Source organism: Thunnus maccoyii, chromosome 5, assembly GCF_910596095.1.
Source record: "Thunnus maccoyii chromosome 5, fThuMac1.1, whole genome shotgun sequence".
Taxonomy (NCBI): Eukaryota; Metazoa; Chordata; class Actinopteri; order Scombriformes; family Scombridae; genus Thunnus; species Thunnus maccoyii.
Window position 1 is genome coordinate 6,882,897 of NC_056537.1, and position 21,343 is coordinate 6,904,239.

At 39.8% G+C, this 21,343-nt stretch overlaps 1 protein-coding gene across 1 annotated transcript in view; it reads left to right on the top strand.

Annotated features, from left to right (window-relative positions):
- The window catches only part of mgat4c (mgat4 family member C), a 107,344-nt gene that overhangs the window by 80,834 nt on the left and 5,167 nt on the right, over positions 1-21,343 (top strand). The window contains exons 5-6 of the mRNA XM_042410945.1: positions 19,816-19,961; positions 20,666-20,813. Coding sequence (XP_042266879.1) covers positions 19,833-19,961; positions 20,666-20,813 — 277 coding nt within the window. The 5' untranslated portion in view covers positions 19,816-19,832. The remainder of the gene's footprint in view (positions 1-19,815; positions 19,962-20,665; positions 20,814-21,343) is intronic.

Genomic DNA, 21,343 nt, shown 5'->3' on the forward strand with positions numbered 1-21,343 from the left:
ATTGTTGTCTTTGTTAAATGTCAGCAGTTAGTGTCTCAAAGCGATGCTGGCAGTTTAAAGCATGTGAGCTGGATAAAAGCCACCTCTCTGCCATCGAGTACATCAACCAGGTTGGTATTTCCTTTCGTAAAGGGGGGCGGATTCTCGATGCTCTCTAAATCAATTGGAATGAGTTGACTGCAAGGCGCCTTTGGCGTTGAGCGGCATTACCCAGAGATAAGGGAGCTCAGACGTGACGAGCCATATTAACCAGCCAGCTTTCCTCCTGATTGGATCATTGCTGTGCTGCTCGCCTGCAGGAGGGAGCCCAGCGCCTAATTGAACAGTCTGCCTTTCTGTTGACAAGACTATAATTTCTACATATCACAGAGGAAAACACTCGTCTTGTTTTCCAGCGTGTGTGCAGAGGTTCTGATGAATGTGGGCTAATTTCTCTTGTGGAGACAAGCCTCAATCAGATCAAAGACAGGGTTTGGTCCATGATAATTTACTGGAAGGAGAGGTTTTAGGAGGATGTGTAATGGAGGGGGAGCGGTGGACAGGGTTAAGTGGATCAATGCCCATTTCTTTAGCCTACCCAAACCTCAGATGTTAATCTAATTTAACGTTTGGGTGGGTGAGGGAGGGTGCACAAAATAGAGGGAGAATGAATTACATCAGATGTCAAGGGGAACATGACTAAATAATTCAGTTACCTAAGTGTGGAATGACATTTATTGGATTGTGACTATTAATAGCACAAAGGTTGGGCTGAAAGAAATGGTACCCTGATAGTTAATTTCAATGTAAATTGGTATTATATATGACCTGAAAACTTTAAATTTTATGCAAAAGAGCAAAATGTGATATATTATCAGGAGTAGATGACATTAACATGGAGACCTTTTTAGTTTGTGACCCTCTTAAGATGAAGCAATGGGCTACTTGTGGCCCATCATCAGAGGTTGTAGTGGGTCAGTGGGTTATGAACAGTTAAACCTTTTTCCTGTTTTATTTACATGCTTTTTAGAGTCCAGAAGAGGTAAAATGATACAGTAGTAGTGCTTTTGTGTGCTTTTAATTGTCTCACGACCCTTCAAATCTATCATTGGTTGGTGTAGGTAATCTGCTCCACTTTTAACAATTATGCAAAGAATTTGTTACATCTGTTATAACATGGCTTTTGGGCTGCAACAAATAGGAAGACACACCATGTTACAGATATGTTAAAAGATACATTCATTAAACAAATAAAGCCAAATTAAAGGAGTAACTAAATGTTTAAAGTAGGGGATGTGGAAATCAGTGCTATCAGTGGCGTACGTGATGCATGAGAGTGTTGTAAGGTGTATGAAAGCAAATCAAAGAACTAAAACAGCAAAACAAGTGGGTGCCTGTTGGAGAGAGCAGAACTGCAGCAGCAGCCGCTGCAGCAGCAGAGTAGCAAAGGGTGGCAGCGAGTGAAGAGAGAAAGCTGCACTGCAGCCAGGCTTAAATAACCTGGGAACACGCCAGGGCCCTCAGGTGTTCCAGGTTACACTAACGATCCACCTGCAGAGTGAACAGAGAGACAGGTGAACCACGCAGCAACACAAGATGACACAGCAGGGGTCATCACACATGCAGTAAACGATCAATGATAAAGTGCACTAGCAGTCTATGACTATTTCTGCTAATAATTTATGTAATCATGGCATTTACAACCTTTGTTTATGGTACAGTTGTTTGACCAAGGCCTCTCTTTCCTAGGCATTACAATGCATTGGACTATGGTAAAAGACATACTGTATTTCCATTTCATTACCACTCATTACAATTATAACAATCAAGCAAGGCCAGGTACCTTTCTCATCAAACACAATTGCGTTGTCTGTTTTGCTTTTGGAGTCTTGCATCCACTGATAAGCTTTTGTCAACCTGCTTCCTGCGTTTTGTGTTGTATTTTAATTCAAGCCATTTTATCACCCTTAAAATTACCAAGTGAGCATATGTAACGTCAAAAGAGACTGAATGAGTTATTCATACATGAAATGAGCTTAACAGAAAAATATGAGTGTATATACATTTTAAAGGTGTGAACATTCAGGGATTTACATCTGTATTGTTGGAAAAGATTTGAGCTCTATTTTGAATAATGGAACGATCTGGAAGACACATCATTTTCTGTCATCTAGTTCCACCTTTCACAAAGCTGTACGTGTGTACCCAGAATTGATGTATTCAAAGAAATCCTTGCTTTGCAGCTGTCAGAGTCAGGAATGAAAGCTATCAGCGGCATCAAACAACTGTGTCTAAAGCAATGTTTCAATATTTTGCATGCTCCGGCTCCCATATGGTGTGTTATATTTCCTCCTTGAAGAGCCCACCATGCATATTATTGTCTTCTATTTTGAGAGACCCCCTGTCGTGGAGCGTGTAGAGTGAAACGTAGGGGTTTCACCAAATGTCTGTGCCTACCAGGTCCAGCCCCGCAGCAGCTGTGACTGATAAAGCGGATCCTCTCCACAAGAGAAAAATCTGCTCCCTCTCGACTCTCAACCCACAACTCCTGTCCTGTCCCCAAGGCACAAACGTCCAACTCTTAAATGCCAACTCAGTCAGGAGTTATCGCCACTATTTCCCTAGTGAAAAATGTCAGATGGATGGTGATTTTCTGCTTTATGATTTCACAGGAGTGGTGACCGTACAAGTGTGAGAGATATACTCTGCCCTAGTTTGATAAGTGGGGCATAATAATGAAAATGTCTTTTTGAAAACTAAGGTAAAGCATCATTTCAGTTCTGACAGGTCAGTTGAAACCACAAAGGACAATGTTTAGTACACAGTTATAAACATTGTTTTCTATTTTTTTTCATCCTTATGCCCTTGATATTGTGTGCAAACTTCATTTCTTTGCATCTTTTTTGCTGTGTTGTTAGAAATCTCATCTAAATGTACAGCAGCCTTTCTTGAACAATGACAACATCCATCATGGACTGAACTGAGCTGTCTCTCATATTGTTAATTTGGGGTGTATGTCACAGCCAGTGAGACACAAACGAGAGACAGAGCAGGCCATGGCTCAGCGCCCATTGTCACTCTTCCTGAACACAAGGCAATAATCGCCCATGCATCTCCAATCTGAGTCGAGAATAAAACAAGGTGAGAAAATGAGCACCACTGCAGGGGGAGGAAATGTGAAAGGACGCTCAATGACACGCCTAACATATTCAGCATCATTGCACAAAAAAAATAGTTTAAAAAGTGTATATTTTTATGAACAAGTCAAGTGAGGTAAGGCCGCTAAAGAAAACAGCACAGATGCTTGATATACAGAGTGAAGTGGTCCGAGAGACAGAAGATCAAGGAAGTGAGTAAAGTGCTTTGACTCTGGGTTAATGCATAGTGTCAGTGTAGAAGCTACTTAAAGCTGTTACAGTGAGATTTGACTGCCATTTGTCATATTTCCTTTTGAGTCATGAATGGAGCAGAGAGAAGGGGCTTACTGGATATTTTTAGACTCTCTTTGATGGCTTATTAGCCGGACTGAAACACTTTGACTCTCTTAAAGCCAAATATAAATATCCCACAATGACGGCAAAGGACCAAGAATGAGTCACTGTTTGTGTGACCATCAGTGACAGAATGGATGTGAGTGGAATAGATCGCCCTCAGTATGAAAAAGAAATCTCCCGTCCCCATGTAAGACAGGACACATAAAATTCCTTACTGTGTTATAGAAATGTTGTAGAAACATTTAATAAAGGCAGAGCTGCTCTTGAAAAGTTTAATCTTTTATTTACATGCAAATAATGTACGGACACCACACTTATACAAATCAGTCAATCAAAAGTCTCCTCAAAGAACTCCAATGCTGTCTTGGCTATTTAAAAATTATATCTAACATGTATAAATAGAAAACAAGAAGCCGTGTCCTTTTAGAGAAGTTGTTAACTTTGCACACCCGTACTTCTGAACAAAACTGATTACTTGTAGAATTTCTTCATTCTTGTTTGTTTTTAAGCTGAGTTGTATATTGAGAAGTTTAAAGTAAACAGAATTAAGGCTTTTTAAATACTAAAAGTAACTAGAATAACAACAGTGTCAGTTTTATAGGCTATTTTTTGTATGATGTGCATATAGATAAGTGTGTGTAAGTCATGTATTTAATACATGCATGTTTTTAGTGTTCATCTTTGGCTCTTTCTAGTATTGAGCACTGATCTGTAACTGTATCAGATTATAAGCTTTGTTGTACTTTATATATTTCTGTATACTAAAAAAATAGATAGGAAACACATGTAAATCATGTGACATACTGTCTGGTTTTGATGAGAGCATAAATCTGTCATCACAGTAGAACAATACTACAGGTTTGAAGTCTTTTTTTTTTAACTTTGTAGGTAAAACGACAAATTCTGAACTACTGCAGGACTAAAATTAGCACTTCTTTGTCTAGAAAAGATGCTAAAAATGCTATATTGTATATGCTAAATATCTTTAATGAAGCAGTCTTTTCACCACTCAGGGGTTTTTGTTTTTTAAAGTAAATTGTTTTATGTGCCATTCAGTGAATAGCATAAAAAATTGTCTCCTCCTCCGACTGTGGGGGACAATAATATAGTATGACACGGTTTGTTGTAAGTTTCCATGTTACATTCTGTTTGAATATGGGTCGCTATAATTCAACAGCTCATGCTATGAATTATGTTGGTGTATTGTGTTTTAAAATCTTGTTCCACATGCCCATTTTTAACTTTGAGCACCTGCCCCTCTAAAGATCTCTGCACAGCTCCGCATGTGAACATAAGAACATGACATAAATTGAACAAAAGAAAGTAGAGATAAGTAGCCAACTAGTGTAAAATGAGTTTTGCTCCTGTCCTCCTCATTTTTTTGTGTCACCAGCCGCCACTGATAGACACATAAACGTAACCCAAATCATATTTTTATGCTTCAAGCCTATTTTCTTCCAGTTAACATGCATAACTACAGTGATTGCATATCGGGCTCAAAGCGCTATCAAAATGTGGGTGACCTACACTCAAAACTGTGCCTGAACACTTCCTGTGTAGACACAGACAGAGAACTGAAGCTGTTGCTGCTGCTCCAATGCTCATGCTATAGCTTGCTAAGTAGAAAGTTTCAAAATATGAATGAGGTAATTTGTAGCTTTTTTAAAGGTGTATTTGATAGAAGCTACCTGTTTCCTGTGTTTGTGCCAAAGCTAGGCTAAACATGCCCTTGACGTCTCTCTTAATTTTTCATTGACAGTGCTTCACATTCTCAAACCTCCTAGTATAAAAACAATATCCCACTGTTAGCTGCCCAGGAATATGTATTGAAGACAGTAGCAGGAGAGACAGCAAAGTGTTTCCAGCTGGTCTGAGATTCAATCTGACCATAAACCCATTTCACTAACCTTTAAGCAAACCCAAAGACATCCTTGTGATTTGTATGATTATATTGCGCATGAATGCTCAGTAAGACCCAGAAGCCCTTTTGAACTATCTCTGTGTATTCATTTTAATGTACGGATTGCCTGGTACTCTTATTACCTCTCATTCTGCAAGTGTCCCCCTGAATACCAAGCATTCAGTGGAGAGGACAGGTCAGACAGCAAAACATGGGGTACTAACCCACCCAGTATCATTGAATTAGATCTTTGCCTCACTTTTCCTCTATGTGGGGCAACCTTCATGCAAAGACAAAGGGGAGGACACCCCCCCCCATCGGCCTCTTAAACCTGCCACCCACCCATCTTGCCTTTTCTGTCTGAATGGCAGTCGAGGATGCGGCACCATCTCTGCCAAACACAGATGCACATGGACGGAAAAAAGCTACATTAACGCCATGTGCCAAAGACTGCACACTAGGAGGAGTCATGAATATTTGACGAGAGCAGGGCAAAGCTTGGAGAACTTTAAGATCAACTCACTGGTCACCATGCATCTTTAATCAGGTCTGCCCCTCTTGTCCGACAGCAGGAAAAGGATAACTGCTGGGACCCAGAGTTTGAGAAAGTAGCTGCCCCTCTCCACCTTGATGAATAAGTAAACACGTTCAACCGGGCAGAGACGCCGTCGGCCGGCTTTGAGTGGATAGCGAGTAGATTTGTTTTCTTCTGAAAGCAGCGTTGTTTAAAAACTGCTGATTACCCCTCAAATTTCATCCATCTCTCAACGGGTTTTCACTGAGCTTTGACACAGCCTGGCTCTCAGTCCGACCAAATGCTCTTTCTCCTTTCAACGGGTCCAAGCAACAGCCTCCGAAAGGTGTATTTCATGGTGCAATAAAAAAGAAATTAGGTTGTGCCTGCACTCAGCTTCTGTTTATGAGGTTCTCATGAATATTTTCCATCTAAATTTGTGTCAATTTTGGAGCAGCCTCTTCCTATGGAAACACACTTGATTCTGTTGAGTTATTGTAATGTGCAATGCATACACTTGAGATTGCTCAGTGCTCAAGGTTATTTTCAATAAGAAGCTGTTTAATGTTAATGTTGTTTTGTATAAACTCTTGAAAACAAAATAGACGTGAATCCACATTCTCTCTCTGTGCACCTCTGCATATATAACAATAACCTCTGCGTACTGTAGGCTGTGCATCACAAATTAAAAGGCTGCATTTTCTTTACATCAAACATTGATAAGTGTTTTTATTTTTCACAAAATCCAATCGGTTCCATTGCCTGCATGTCATCAAACAAATAAACAATAATGTTTACCAAATGGCTTTGTTGTACAACATACCCGCTTATTAAAATGGCATCTCATTAGAAGCATTGAGCAGCCGTTTTACATGAGATTAATTGGGGTTTTTGAAAGCACTTTCTCTTCATTATCATTCTGTCTTGCAAATGGATACACTGCAAAGGCAATGCATATTCATTTTACAGGAAGCTTGAAAATTGTTCGGAAATGAGCCAAAGGTGGAGCTGGGCTGGTGTGCCGACTTACGCTGAATAATAAACACAAGAGCCTCTGCTCTGGAGGTGAAAGTGAATGGCTGTGTCTGTGGAATATATTTGGAGACCCGCTAAAAAACAGGATACTCACCAGTATTATAGATATTGTAGTTAATGTGCCTAAACCTTCAAAAAATTAATTAGCATATGCATGTATATGTTTTTAAATAGCCATTATTGTTACAAATATGTAAATAGTACACATCCACACATGTTCCGACTGGAATTGATGAATAGGATCTATGTGTTCTTGCTCATGCTGCCAGGTGAGGATTTGGATGCAAGGCATATTCTTGGCTACTGCTTTCACTCTAGTGGCATTAATAATGCACACAGACAAGCTTTTACTGGATTCTGATTTGCTATTTCAAAAGGTAGGAGGATATGTGCAGCATACTCTCTTGAAAGAGTGGTCTAGTTGCGCTTTCATGAAATGAGTAGGGATGATTCTTTCTTTTTTCTTCTTTGACATACTATTTTGTATGTGTAATGTGTATATTTCAACATCAGAGAAGTTGGTTGAAAGCCTGCCTGAGGCTGGGAACCAAACAAAAAGTTTTCCTTTTTGCCAAGTTATGGACTTTCTTACCTGGGGCAAGATGAAGTACTTCAAAGGCAAAGGGCATCTTTTGTCAGCATCTCAAACTGACAGCAACAGATACATCTCAAGAGTAATTGCAGACAACCGCTATTCAAAAGAAACGGTCCCTTTGGCTACACCTCCATAAACAAGAGGCATTATTTCACTGAGCTGTTCTGATCAGAAAAGGCGTAGAAGTAATTATAGAAGAAGTAATTATAAACATGTCTATGTACATTGAACTCTGTAAAGTGGATTTATTAACATGTTGATATACAAGCATGCAGCTGTCTCTTTACATAGGTATGTAACACAAGAAAATAATAATGCAGAGTAGAATGTGACACCCTTTCTTGACATTAGGACTAGTTTGTCCTCAACCTGATTCTAATTGATTTTCTGGGGAATTAAACAGGAAGAATCTGACCTGGGAAATTAGCCAATGTCATCTTTGTGGAGTCATTCTTAGTCTTTAGCTCTGAGCATAAATGTCACTGAACAGTAAAACACTCGTTAATTAAAGTGTAATTGTGTTACAGTTGGTTCGGTGCCTCATTTAGTTCTATCTGATTATAGCAATAAACTGACACTACAGTTTAAAATACAAGTGACAGAAAAGTCACATGGATAATGGAAAGAATTTGTGATATAACATAACCATCGTTCTAATCAAATGATCAGCATGAGTTTACATCACATGTGGTCCAGTACAACCTTGCTCTTTTACTGTTGCACTGCCACTGAGCAGCTTTACAGGAGGAGGTAGAGGTTAAAGGTGCAATTACTGAGACTTTTCTTGCCCCATAGCACAAAATGACTATAATACATCTGCAGGGGGTTTATAGAGTTGTTGATTGGTTGCAGTAATTCAGCGATTTAATGCTCTTGGACAGGTGCTTGAATTTGTGATCTTCAATAGTCAGTCACTGTGTTTTGAAGTGAAACATTCAACGTCATCCAAAATGTCGACACTTGCGTTCTCATTAGTCGTGGATAGAAGATAAGGAGCTCTGTAACTGAGCTCTAGCATCATTAAAAGGGTATGGGAACTGAAATAAGGGTTTTTATGAGGACCTGAGAGCTCATTTCTGTCATCACAAATGCCACAGTATTTTGCATTTGCAAGGTTATAAAATAATAGGCTGATGATGGAGAACTCAAGGTCTGAGCAATGACCGCAGGAATTTGCTGAACACTCTGTAATGTTGCTGTGGCACAAACAGGGTCGTTAAGGTTGAATAAGTACAGACTTAAGTCCCAGAATAGCTAATTAATGTACACCATGTGCTCTTGGAGACTCATGGGAGGCCAGACGCAACAAACACAGGCAGGCAAGGTATACAAAAAAAAAAAATAGGCCGCGCTCTATCATTTTGTTGACGGTGGAGAATATAAATGTAAGATTTTTTTTTTGTTTGTTTATCAGATTTTGAATACTAATGCATTCTCAGCATGCAGCCGAGCTAATCTTCGATATATACATTACACTGGATTTCAATGATTCTCTTGAAAGAGCCTTTTCATCCATGAAACGTTTGTTTTTGATTACCAAAGGAGAGGAGAGGCGAGGGCTGCCCAGTCAGGGGTATTGGAGATAAATGTCTTTTAGTGATTGGCCTTTCCACACATCTCTCATCAAATATTCATGCTAGAGACTTAGGGGACTACTGAGGATGCAGGGATATAGGATATTCTTCCATCAGTCTAGCACTGGGATAGGTAGTCAATGTCTCAGCAGATAGCCGCCTCCATAAGAACTCCACTATTTAAGACTGGTGAGGCCGGCAGGAAACATGGGCTTCTCCGCTGAGGTATTGTGCTTTAAATCTCAATTTTTGCTCGTTGCTCATTCTTGTGCCTTCTCACGGAAAGAATGTGTGAGCTCTAGGATTTTGAAGGTTCGCTTTTGAAGTGTAATCCTCTAAAGATTATGGATTTCTTGATTTCAACTGTAAACACTAAACGCGATCCACTGAAAGGTTTAAACTCAGTAATGCAGGCTGGTTTCTTTGCTTTCTGATGAATTTTTTTGCCTTCAGAATCCATGCAAGATACAGTTAACAGTCACTGACTGTAACTATAATAATGCTGCTATCACCTACCAACTATCAAAGATGTGTGCAGTTTTGTTAAAATGCTGAATTTTCTAATCTGAACCTTTTTTTTCTTAGCAAACAAGCTGATTTAGTTATTTTGTTATAATGCTCAAAAACCCAAATCCTCAAGTTTCCTTACATATAACAGTTGAGTTTGCACCAAATTAAGGGACCTTCATGTAATTTAAAGTGGCATGAATCAATTTTTGGGCACTAGAAGAACTCAAAAACACGCTATCAGACTTACTGTTGCCCTACAAAAGTTCTGGCTAACATGTTAGCAAGTAGTTGCAAACTTACACATCCAGCAGACACAGAGGAACATTATCCTTCCGTTTGAGTCATGTTTTTTTGTCAAGTCAAATGTACTGTCAGTCCGACAGTCACTCTCCGTGTTGGTTTCTACCAACTCTTGAGAAAACTAGTACATAAAAACCAAAGAATTAAAATAAATATGAGTCTAAATGACTATATTATAATATTGGATGAGACCAATATGAGATGAATTGTGCTCCGTAACGTGCTTGATTTTTTATTTTACACACCACGGACATGGTGAGTCACACAATATTAAAACACACACGGCCTTCTGCAGATATTACAAATCAAAGTGGGACACCGTGTGATACGAGTCCTTTGTGCCAACACTGCTTATAGGTTATGGATATATTTTTTGAATCACAGCTGTAAGCCCATCATTTAAAGTATTTTGGGTGGTGTATTTCACACAAAAAACATCTATGAGCCCACAGAGTCAAAAGATAATTCAGTGTCAATGGACCACCTCCAAAAACTGCCGTCATCAATTCAAGTTTTACGACTCTGATTTCCACCTCAGGGAGACAGATGTCTATGTTTTGTAGATAGTGACTTTATATCATTGCGCAACACAATGTGAATTTAGTTTTAGGATTCATTTTTTCAAATCATGCAAAGGGATTCTTGATTTAAATGAAACTGGAGCTGCACCTTTAAATTTACCTGAGCACTCTCAGCCGATTAAATGCAAAACCCAGTTGTGTGAGCTCACATTCAGCTCTTTGGCTGTCCACTCTATGCTTGACCAAAAAGCTCATTCCCTAAGAGCACTTCAATGTATGCGCTGTCATACTGGGTGAAACTGGGCCATCTTATTGTGTTCCCAGTCCTCATTTCAACGCAGAGCCTTTTGAAAAGCCTGCCAGAGCCCCGTCCTCCCCTGCACTAAATGTGTAGGGAGGAGATAGTGCATTCTCATGTTATCTGCCACCGGCCTCTTGCCCCTTCAGCCATTTTCTCATTTCACAGATTTGACCAGGAGGTGACCTTGGCTTTTTAAGTGCTTTTAAGGCAGAGCCAAGTCTCCTTTTCCTTTTTCCTGTCTCACAAATGGAGACAGAGCGAGAGAAGGAGAGGGAGAAGGGATTTCTTTCCAGCCTTTTCTTCAATGGCCTTTTTTCCTCTAGTTTTTTTTTTTTTTTCATCCTCTTTCATGGCCATAGCCACTGTCCAGTGTTTTTTGTAGAGTGGACATGATGACAGGCTGTTGTCTGCTAATTCACATGGGCCTGTTCTTTTAATGTAGAAAATGGCCTCAGGGGAGCAGCAGCATATGTTTATAACACATGACGTCAGAAACAGAGGGCAGTCGGGAGTTTGAAGTCAGGGAGACACAGAGTCCATTAGCCAAATGTGATATAACAAAGAACTAATTGAATATCTTTGCCCTAGAGAATACTTCACAATATTCAAATACTAATCATCTTGTGTCTCAGATGTAGGTAATAATTTATATCACCGGCTGCATCTTCACAACCTCACACAAGGGATGTGAAGGAAATGGAGACCACATGCATATGCATGTGTCTGCATGTGTACAGAGGGTGTACACATGTCAAGTGTGTTTTCTAGTGGAAATAAGCAGGCAGTATCACAGTCCTCCATCGCCATCTCTCCCAAGTGCACCTCTGGCAGAGCGCTAATCTGGGTCAAAGTGCTAACTGCTTAGAAGGGCCTGGGAGAGGCTCGCTCACATATGAATCATTTCTCACGCCTTCCGTCCTCATTAAGCTCGCCACAGCTGGAACAGCGAAAGGCTTTCATATTTCCCTCTGACCTTAAACGTAAACATCCAGACAACAGTCTGAAAGTGCGTCGGCTAACAAAACTTCCCTGGCAACCACATCCTCGATCTCTTTCACTTTGATAATGTCAGTTACTCTTTCCATCAAAGTGCATCGCAGCAGTGAGTCCGAGAGCCTCTCAGCAGTTCTGTGAGTTGAAGCAAGTGCTGTATGTGTTGCCACATCATCAGCGCATTACACTCTTTGATTGCACTCAGTTTGTGTTTCATGATAAATGATGCCTCCCTTTCATAACGGTGATGAAGTTAAGGACTGGCTGTCCAGAGATGGCACAAGTCCATTCATAGCTATAAAATATATGAGACCTTGTCTTCTCCAGCCAAGTAAAAAGAAATCAAACAAGGACCGATCTGAGGAAGCTCACATTTCAATTACAGACCGAGCTGGATGATCTGGATGGTTGTATTGCAGTGGAGAAAAGGCCACATCCGTTTGTTCTGAGTGTTTTGATGCTTGATTGCTCTGAAGCCAGCATCAACGGGTGGCACATGCTCAATATTTCATGAGAATGTTCTCCAGTAGCTTGCACCACCTGTGCCAGTGCTGCTCTGGAAAAAACAAGCCTTAATGGTGATGAATTGAAAAGCTTTGTTGATGTCTCCAACACATCCTGGAACAAGAACAAGGCGGCACTGTCCTCTTACTGTATGAGCTTATAAAGACAAGGACATTGGAACCATCCGGGACAGAAAAGGCTGTTTGGCGTTGCTTAGAAATATTCTTATATCAGAGAGCCTGACTGGCTGAGACCATTTGGGGTTTTTTTACGCTCTACTGCTTGTCTTGCACACCGCTGCCTTATGGGAAAACAGCTGGAAGTGCCATTGTCACTGGACTGCTTGTTTCTCCCTCGAGGGCCACTGCGGTGGTAGTGGTTGGTGGTGGGGGGGGGGGGGCGCACTTGGACAGTGTGTCTGTGGGGAACGCATCATATTCAGCACACACATACAAACACACACTCACACACTCTCCCCTCCACCACCACCACCACCTCCACAACACCTCCTCCTCCCATTAGAGTGAGCGAACTCAAGCTGCTGACAGCGGTGACAGGCCCAGCGCAGGGAGGGGATGGGGGGGAGGGAGGTGCTGCTGTGGTGGGGTGGTACATCTGTTTGGGTCCTTGGCGCAGCCGTCTGGCCTCCGGAGTTTGATGCAGCTGGGATTGGTCACGTCTGAGACCATTTTATGATCAGATAACTCAGCAACTTACAGGCGTAAAGAGAAAAAAAAGGAAAATATGAGTTTGTGTTGTCGCCTCAAATAACATGATGACTCCCTTTGGAATATTACCTTTGTGGAGATGACAGTTCATCAACCTCAGACATGATTGGCTGTTATGACATACAGAGTTTATGGGAATTACATGGTGAATCTCCCAGAAACACAGCTTTCAGGCTTTAATTCACTACACTGTGCATTGATAACACCCTCATTGACAATTCCCCATTGCCTCCTGATAATTAAGATCATTTCCGTGTTTCTATAAGGGGCGTGGATGTCTGACAAGGGTTGCTAACTCTTTGTAGATGTCAGATTCCTTTGTCTGCCAGGCTGTAAGAATGTAGTAATTGGTAAACTGTTTGACCAATTTGAATTATTAACAAAACAGCCATTTCATAATAAAGGGATTTATTATTCCGCCCTGCGCTACAATTTTGTTATCAACAAAAGCCTCTGTTACTCTCAGCTTTTTATCAAGAAAGAAAATCCATTGAAAGTGGCTGAAGGCCTGACACAAAGCAACTGCTGAATCCCCGCAAATCTGCAGGCTTAATTGATTATTTGTGCAGAGCTGTATATCTGCAAGGTGCAGAATACCCAGGGGAAATAATGTAAAACAGATAACAAGATGAAATGTGGGAGAATTGCTTTCTGCTGCCCATTTTATTAATCTTTTCCCCTTTTCTTATTCACAATGAGTTTCCCATCTAGGTTTTCCCATTACAGAAACGCAGCTTCACATTTTAAAAACAGCATGGCCTAAATCGAAAGTTGAGAGTTGATTGAAGCCAGCAAGAGAAGTGTTTGTTAAGGGCTTATTTTGATTTCTGAATAACATATGCAGGGACTCAATGCTGTGTGTACCTGAAACTCCCAGAGGAGAACATTTTATTTTCAAATCTTATCTTCATTATTCTGCCTTCCTCAGTTCCAGGGAAGCACTCAAAGGAATGAATTCATTTTGCTGATATTGTACACAAACATTTTTTAGAGAAAAAGCATTCTATTCAGATTTTTCAAATTCAGGTTTGCAGGTGTTACTCCTCAGCCAATCCATGTGTTCTCCAAGGCATCCTGACACCGGCTTCACTTTTGTGGAAATGACATTAAAGGAACAACCTTGGGAAGATGGGATGTGAAATTGCTGTGGAACTCGACTCATGTTTGTGGCATGTCAGTGTCGCTCTGGTCGATCCTATACCTTTTTTTCCATTTACTCCTGCTCCTTGCTCCCCTTTCACAGCGCTCAACAAAAAAAAAGGAGGTATCGTTGGCATGCAGGAGGCCTGCTTCCACTCGGCAGCAATCAAGCCATTACAAATGGAGAGGGAATGGAAGGCCTTTTGTTTTGTTCTGTTTTGTTTTGTTTTGTTTTGTTGTGTTTTTTTTTTTTGGTGTGATATAGAATTCTTGGCATTAGGTTGCACATCAGGGCAGACCATAATTGCCTTCTCATCATCGGGGAGCTCCTTGTTTTTCCATTTGAAGTCTGCTTCTGTCAGATTTCACCATTCGGGGAGAGAGGGCTGGAGTAGCGGGGGATAGGAAGACAATTCCTGGAACAGTCATCTCATATGAGTTGCCAGAGAAGCGTGATGGACATTGAGAATGAATCCAGAAAAAGCTTCACCAAGGAACATTTTGCAGGGAAAATAGACTAGTGAAACACTCGCACTAACACTAGCAAAACATGTATAAAAAGCATGTCCTGCTTTCTTTAAGATACTGTATCTAGTGCTGGAATGATTACATGGTTAGTCGATTAGTTTTTCATCAACTAAAAATGCCAAACAGCTTCACAAATAAGAGGATGTACTACTTTTCTCTCTTTAATATCATGCTAATTAATTATCTTTTGGTTTTTTTGACCTTTGGTTAGGCAAAACAAGCAGTTTCAAGATGTCATCTTGAGCTCTGGGAACTCGTGATTGGCATTTTGCATTCAGTTTGACATTTCAAAGACTTAATTATACAAAAATAAAACATTATAGATTAATTGATACCGAAAATAATCATTAGTTGCTTCCCTTAAGATATTACACTTACTCCTTACGCTGCAGGATCTGGGTGGATTTATCTACCTCCCAAAAAATTAGCATTAATTCCTGAATTTCATACTTCTAATTGAATAAGGCACCTTTCTAGTTTCTTTAGAAATATACATTTTTCATCTACATCTTGAGACTAGTTAACACAAAGCTCTTCACGTAATTTTACAATATCCTCGTTTCTCGTTTTCACTCCCTCGGTACTCATCTTTCTGCACAGCAACATAGTAACCTTCAGCTTGCTGTGACGTCAAAGATTGATGGGCAGAAGATTTCCAGCTGAGAGCCATTTCCAAACCCCAAGGCACCAGCCATGGTGTGATACAACCAGGTGATAGTTTCCTTGGAGAATTTCTGCAGGGTTTCTGGGTGTATTTTCCATCTTATCTCCTCTAGGAGCAACTGTAGTAACAATCACAAAGAGCTCTGGCTCCTAGCCAAGTGCGACTGTTTGTTACGGCCAATATGGTGAAAAATGACAGTAAACGGCAGAGTATACTGAATTTAAAAATTGTTAGGTTTGAGAAATCTTGATCAAAATGAACATTTAACCACAAGAATGAAAATCTAGAAATAGTTGAATTTTCTGAGGTCTTTTTTGCTTGTACACTCAGCTGTTGTCACAGTTTTGTTACCACCAAGCTGCTTTTATGTCAGTCTAACAGGATTTAACCTCTTACCGAGAGCACGGTTTTCAAAGAGAGTTGGGAACAGACAGTTGATATGAGTTAAGTGCAGAGCGTGCTGCTGGGCATAAGCGAGCAGAGAGGCAGTGTTGTGGTTTATTTGGTCCAGTTCACACACACAGTGCATAATGGATATTTAACAGCCCCAGCCTGCTGGAAGTGTGCTGTGTACTGAAATGGTGCTGGGGACATCTGAGGGAGTGTGTGACTGCCAGGATGACACACCCATTAAAACACACTTAGTCCATTTCACTGCTGCAGCCGCACTCTGGATTCATGCCACAAGAATGAACACACAAATGCCTCCCTCTTGTTGATGAATGCTTGCAGTGAATTTATCCTAACATCCATATACTGTATATAATTATAGCATATTCCAAGAACATATAGTGGGCTGGAGATGGGGGTGACATTGTTTTAGGTGTTAGCTGCCGTGCATCTCAGTCACAGCTAAATCTGGGGTAGGAGAAGTGAACATGTTTACCAGCTGTGCCTTTGGCAGAATGAGCATCTCATCCTCTTCCTGCTCTGAGCCCGTACTGAATTATTGAAATTGGAGAGGCGCTTCACTTTGTCTTCTATCATCAGGATAGACACCCAAGACTCCAATCTAAGAGATCAGCTCTCCCCCAACATGAAACAAAAAAGTTGTTTAATTGCAGCTCTCCCGCTGGATTATGCAAAGAGTTCCATCTCGTTTAATTGTAGGTCAGGCGTCTCTACGTAGCTTGTTTGTGCAAAAAGGAAATAGCGGCTGCGGGTTCTCACTACAGAAGATGAGGCTGGCGCTGAGAAGCACAAGATACCTGAGCTGTGGTGTCAGGAGGACTCTCAGCCATCAGCTGAGATTCCTACCGAAAGGCCCTAATGATTCTTCTCATCATCATGCTGCACTCAGCTTTCTCCAGCAGAACTCTGCAATTTACTGGAGACATGCCATGCATACAATGGAGACAATGCAACATATTCTGCTCTAGCAGAATCTAGTGCTACAAAAATGGGTGGAAATACATATTAGAATTTTTATGTCATGACACCACGGCACATTCCTGACATTGCAGCGTCTTTATCAATCAAGCTGCACAAACATGCATTAAAGCTAGATTGTCAGTAATGTTACAAATATGGTGAAAGGTTATGGGTGAAACACTGTATTAACCAATAAGATTTCAGACTGCAGATACCAGATTAATGTTATAGCTGGTAGCATTGCTTCAGTTTACTTGTCGTGTTTTATGTTTCTGGGGAAAATCAGCTTTTACCATCTACAGTAATAGAAGATATAGAATCCCACAGGTTAGAGTTAACAGGCTGCTCATTCATTCCTCAGTCCATCAAACTGTTAAATCAGAGGATGGGCTCTCTCATTCGGCCAAGTGTAAAGTGCAGCTAGCTTGAAAATGGGAGATACTGTGAGGGTTAAACTAAGACTGGCTGTACTGTATGTATTTTTGTATGTAAGACACAGGCAATGAAATGGAACGCACTGTAGCTCGTTTGTTTGTTTTTCTTTACTTCTTTTCTCTTTGCAACACATTTTACAAAACCTGTGCACCTTTCGTTTTAGAATAGCATTTGAACAACATCTTTATTTTTAAGAATTCATGGTTAATATGATATATAATTTCTTTAAATTTATAATTCACATAGTTGATATAAAATTGTAGCCATCCAACCAGTTGACATGTAAAGCACATTTGTTCCGACAGTATGGTTATTTGTGTTGTTGTAGAGTGAAAGCAGGGAAAAAATCTCTAAATATTTGTAATTACTGATAATTGCCCGCCTGCTTAAACCACACCGAGCTGCAAATTACAAAGAACAAGGCAAAGCAGATGGATATGTTAAATTCAGTTTTCAAGTGTGCACAAAGAGGTATTGACTAGCCGAATCCCAGGTGAGGCTGACTCCTAGTGCGAGTGATCGATGCGTGTGTGGTCATTGAACTGAGCTTAGAGCTAGTTTGTATTCTTTTAGGCATCTCAGAGGTTTTGCAGCAGTGGAACAAAAGCACATGCTGATGCCTAATTGCTGGCAAAGAAAGACCAACGCCATTGTTACATCTATAGGCTGTGACTTCTGCTGCTGCTGTGAAGGGGGCTTTTTCTCTCACAGTCAGTCTCAGTTGTCACAGTTACTATGAGAAGTCGCCAACCCTGTTGTGACTGAACCTGATACATGCTCACACTCTAGCTGAAGGCTGTACACCGGTATGATATAGCTTTCATTGCTGCTTTTATGTGTCTTCATATATTAATTAGTTAAGCTGGTGTCATTGCTTTGTGATTTCTTTGTTTTATCTGTGTTAGGGACACACTCCACAGATACTTTATTAACAAGTTAAAGGGTGTTAATCAGTCTGCTGTATGAATTTATTAGCTTCTGTCCTTTGCTTATGACAGCCTATATGGATACAAGTTGGACACATTATTGTGAATATCTTTACAAAAGAACTTGCAACTTGCAAATATCACTTTTGTGAGGTGTTGTTGAGACTGGAATAAGGAGGTGTTTATTTTTTAAGCCTGTAGTCTGTTGTGTCTTTTAGCGGATTATATAAGGTTGTAACGTTTACACATAATTTTGTTCCCTCATATATTTTACCTACATGAGATGGGAGTAAAATAAAATGTACATGTACTAATACATTCTTATATATCTCATATATCATAAACTACTCCCTCAAAAATATGCTTAAAGCTGAGTCTGCACATCTCTGACTCTCAAATTGAATATTATATGCTTCTTAAAGGTAATATTGCTTGTAGAAATGGAAATGGATTGCATTCAATTGCAGACAGATATTGTGTCCACCTCGTGCATTATCACTACTCAGAAGCACACTGCAGTTACCCAGTGTTATTTATGGAAACCTTTAATTGATTCAAGTATCGAAATATGAGTTGTTTACAGGAAAAGAACCACAAAAACATCCTCTGGCATCTCATCTGCCTCATGTCTTCATGTGCACTGCCTTCATAATACTAATCCTTTGCTGTTGTTTTAAACTGAATTAAGAACACCTTTAAAGGGTCTAAAAATGTTTGGTGACCAGAAGGGAAGATCATCTGAACCAGCAAACTAACAGATAGAGTTACTCTTTACCCTCCATCAACGATTACCATCAAGGTGTAATTGTGTGTCAGAGATTCAGATTTGTGGCTTTCTATTACTATCTATTGTCAATCAGAGGAACTGGAACAATATTGAATAGAACTTTTCTTCTACTACATTAGTGTCTGTATCATATTTGTAAAAATTAGGTGCTGAAACAATTGGAGAAAAAAATTAGTTTTTATATTATATAAATCACGTAAGTCCTTTACCAAGGAAAAATATCAAACATACTGGTTTTAGCCTCTCAAATGTGAGGATAATCAAAAAGATAATGAAAATAATCATTATTTGCAGCCCTTGTAACTGTTAAAATAATTTATAGACAAGAATGCATTTCATACTCTTTTGTAGATCTTATTCTTCTCATCTTATACCTTTTATCCCCTTTATCTTCTTCTTCCGTGGACTGCATATCTGAAATAAAATGAACTGTTTTGACAATTGATTTTGAATTTTCCCCTTCAATGATGGTCGCCTGTAATCTACAAAGAGAAAAAGTCACATTTTCACAACAAAGAAGAGTAAGCCAGCTGATAAGAGCAGACAGAAGCATCTTTTTTCTTTTTTTACCATTGTGGCATATGAATGTATTGAAATGCTGGCCATCAACCACAGCACCAGCCTTTATCACTAAACTTAAAATACCACTCCAAATACAGCTACCAAATGGGGATATTTGCATAATTGTTATTAGTAAAGAAGCGCATTTGATTCACATCAGTAATCAATTGTTGGGCAGGTCAATATCCTGCAGTGCCTTTAGTTTTTCTCTCATCTGATTTGGTTCATCTCCTTCCCTGAAAAGGAGAAAAAGCACCACACAATCACACATCATTAGAAGTCTGTTGAAGAATAATTATGATGCTAGTCGGAGATATCCACGTCATATATGGTTGTACAGTCCTACAATGAATTCCCCCCACTTGCCTGATAAAAAAGGCAAATTATTCGCATGCAGCATCTCAGGCTGACGACGTTCAAAGCATAAATGCGTCTTTTCTCATGTTCTTATGCAGATCCGAGCGTGTACAGCATGAGGCTGGTGTGGAAATCCCTGGACAAGATGAGGTGTCTGAGGAAACGCTCCACTATTCCCTTCCTCGGCTTCCTCATCACCTTCCTCCTCTTCCTTAACCTCTACATTGAAGACGGCTACGTGCTGGTTAGTAAATCCTGTTGTGTATGTGAATTACATTCATCTTTGTGTTATTAGAGAGCATTTTCCAAATTAGAAATTTAGATGGAGTACTCAGTTATAATGTTTGTGCTCCTACTTAATGTCTGGAAAAACAAATTTGACCAAATATGATTCTGAAACCAAATGTGTTGTTGTAGTTGTTTACTCCACCCATGTTGTCCCTTTTATAATTGCTTGTTTTTAAAGGAAACACGTTTAAATTTTTATGACATGGACCCAAGTTGAAGTCATCCAGATGATTTATTTATTATTCATGATGCCATCAAAACTTGGTTATCACATTACATTATCTGTGTTTGTTATTTAAATTATGAAGAGGTAGTTCACATTTTCAGCTCTCAGGCGCTGTTCTCAAGTCCATTTGCTTGGCTATGCAAACTGCCTAGAGGGGTTTTAAGATTCCTTTTGTCTCCAAACGTCGAGGGTTAACTCAGCCACATTAAAACACAGATTGTGTCAAGTTTGCACAGGATGTTAGAAACAAGTTTAAGAAAACAAAAGTCTGGTTTCACCTCATTTGAATTATTCACAGTAGAAGTTGAAATTTCCAAGATGGGTTTCCTGTCCCTTGTCTACAGTGGCTATGACAACTTGTTTATACATGTGTTTTTTTTTCCTCTATTGTTCATAATGTGAGGTAATCCTGTGTTTTTCATGTTGCTTTGCAGGAAGAGGATAAAAGGCAGCTCAGGGAAACGTCAGTCCACCCGCCGAGCTCAGAACGATACGTTCACACCTTCAGAGACCTCAGTAATTTCTCTGGAACCATTAATGTCACGTATCGTTATCTCGCTGGAACCCCGCTGAACCGCAAGAGTAAGTTTAGATTTTCTTTAAAGAGGAATTTACACTGACTATTTTCATGAGTGTGGGAGAGTTTAGTCATAATTGTGAACATACGCTGGGACTGAGAACTACAACTTAAAATCTGTGTCTGGGATTTATAGCAGAGCCATAAAATGCAACTACTCCACAGAGACGTTTTTACCTTAAAATCAAACACAGCACAGAAGTCTTCTTAAGTATACCATGTTTTATTCACCAAACATTTATGTCTTTATTGCCTTCAGAGACATTTTCAGCTACAGTGAGCACTGAGCTCTAATTTGGGGTCTGTGCCACAAAATATTTAACATACACGTTGGTCATAAAAATATATATACGTCACCATGAATATTCCTGATGGAAACATATTTAAAGAATACATATAGTGATAAAATAATAATAATTCAAGGTTCACCTACTAGCTTTTTCCAGGGCTTTCAACCATATCTCATGGTCTTCATCAGTTGATGGAGTTTGCTTGGTTTGCACAGTCATAGAAATACATCAACTGTCATCACCTA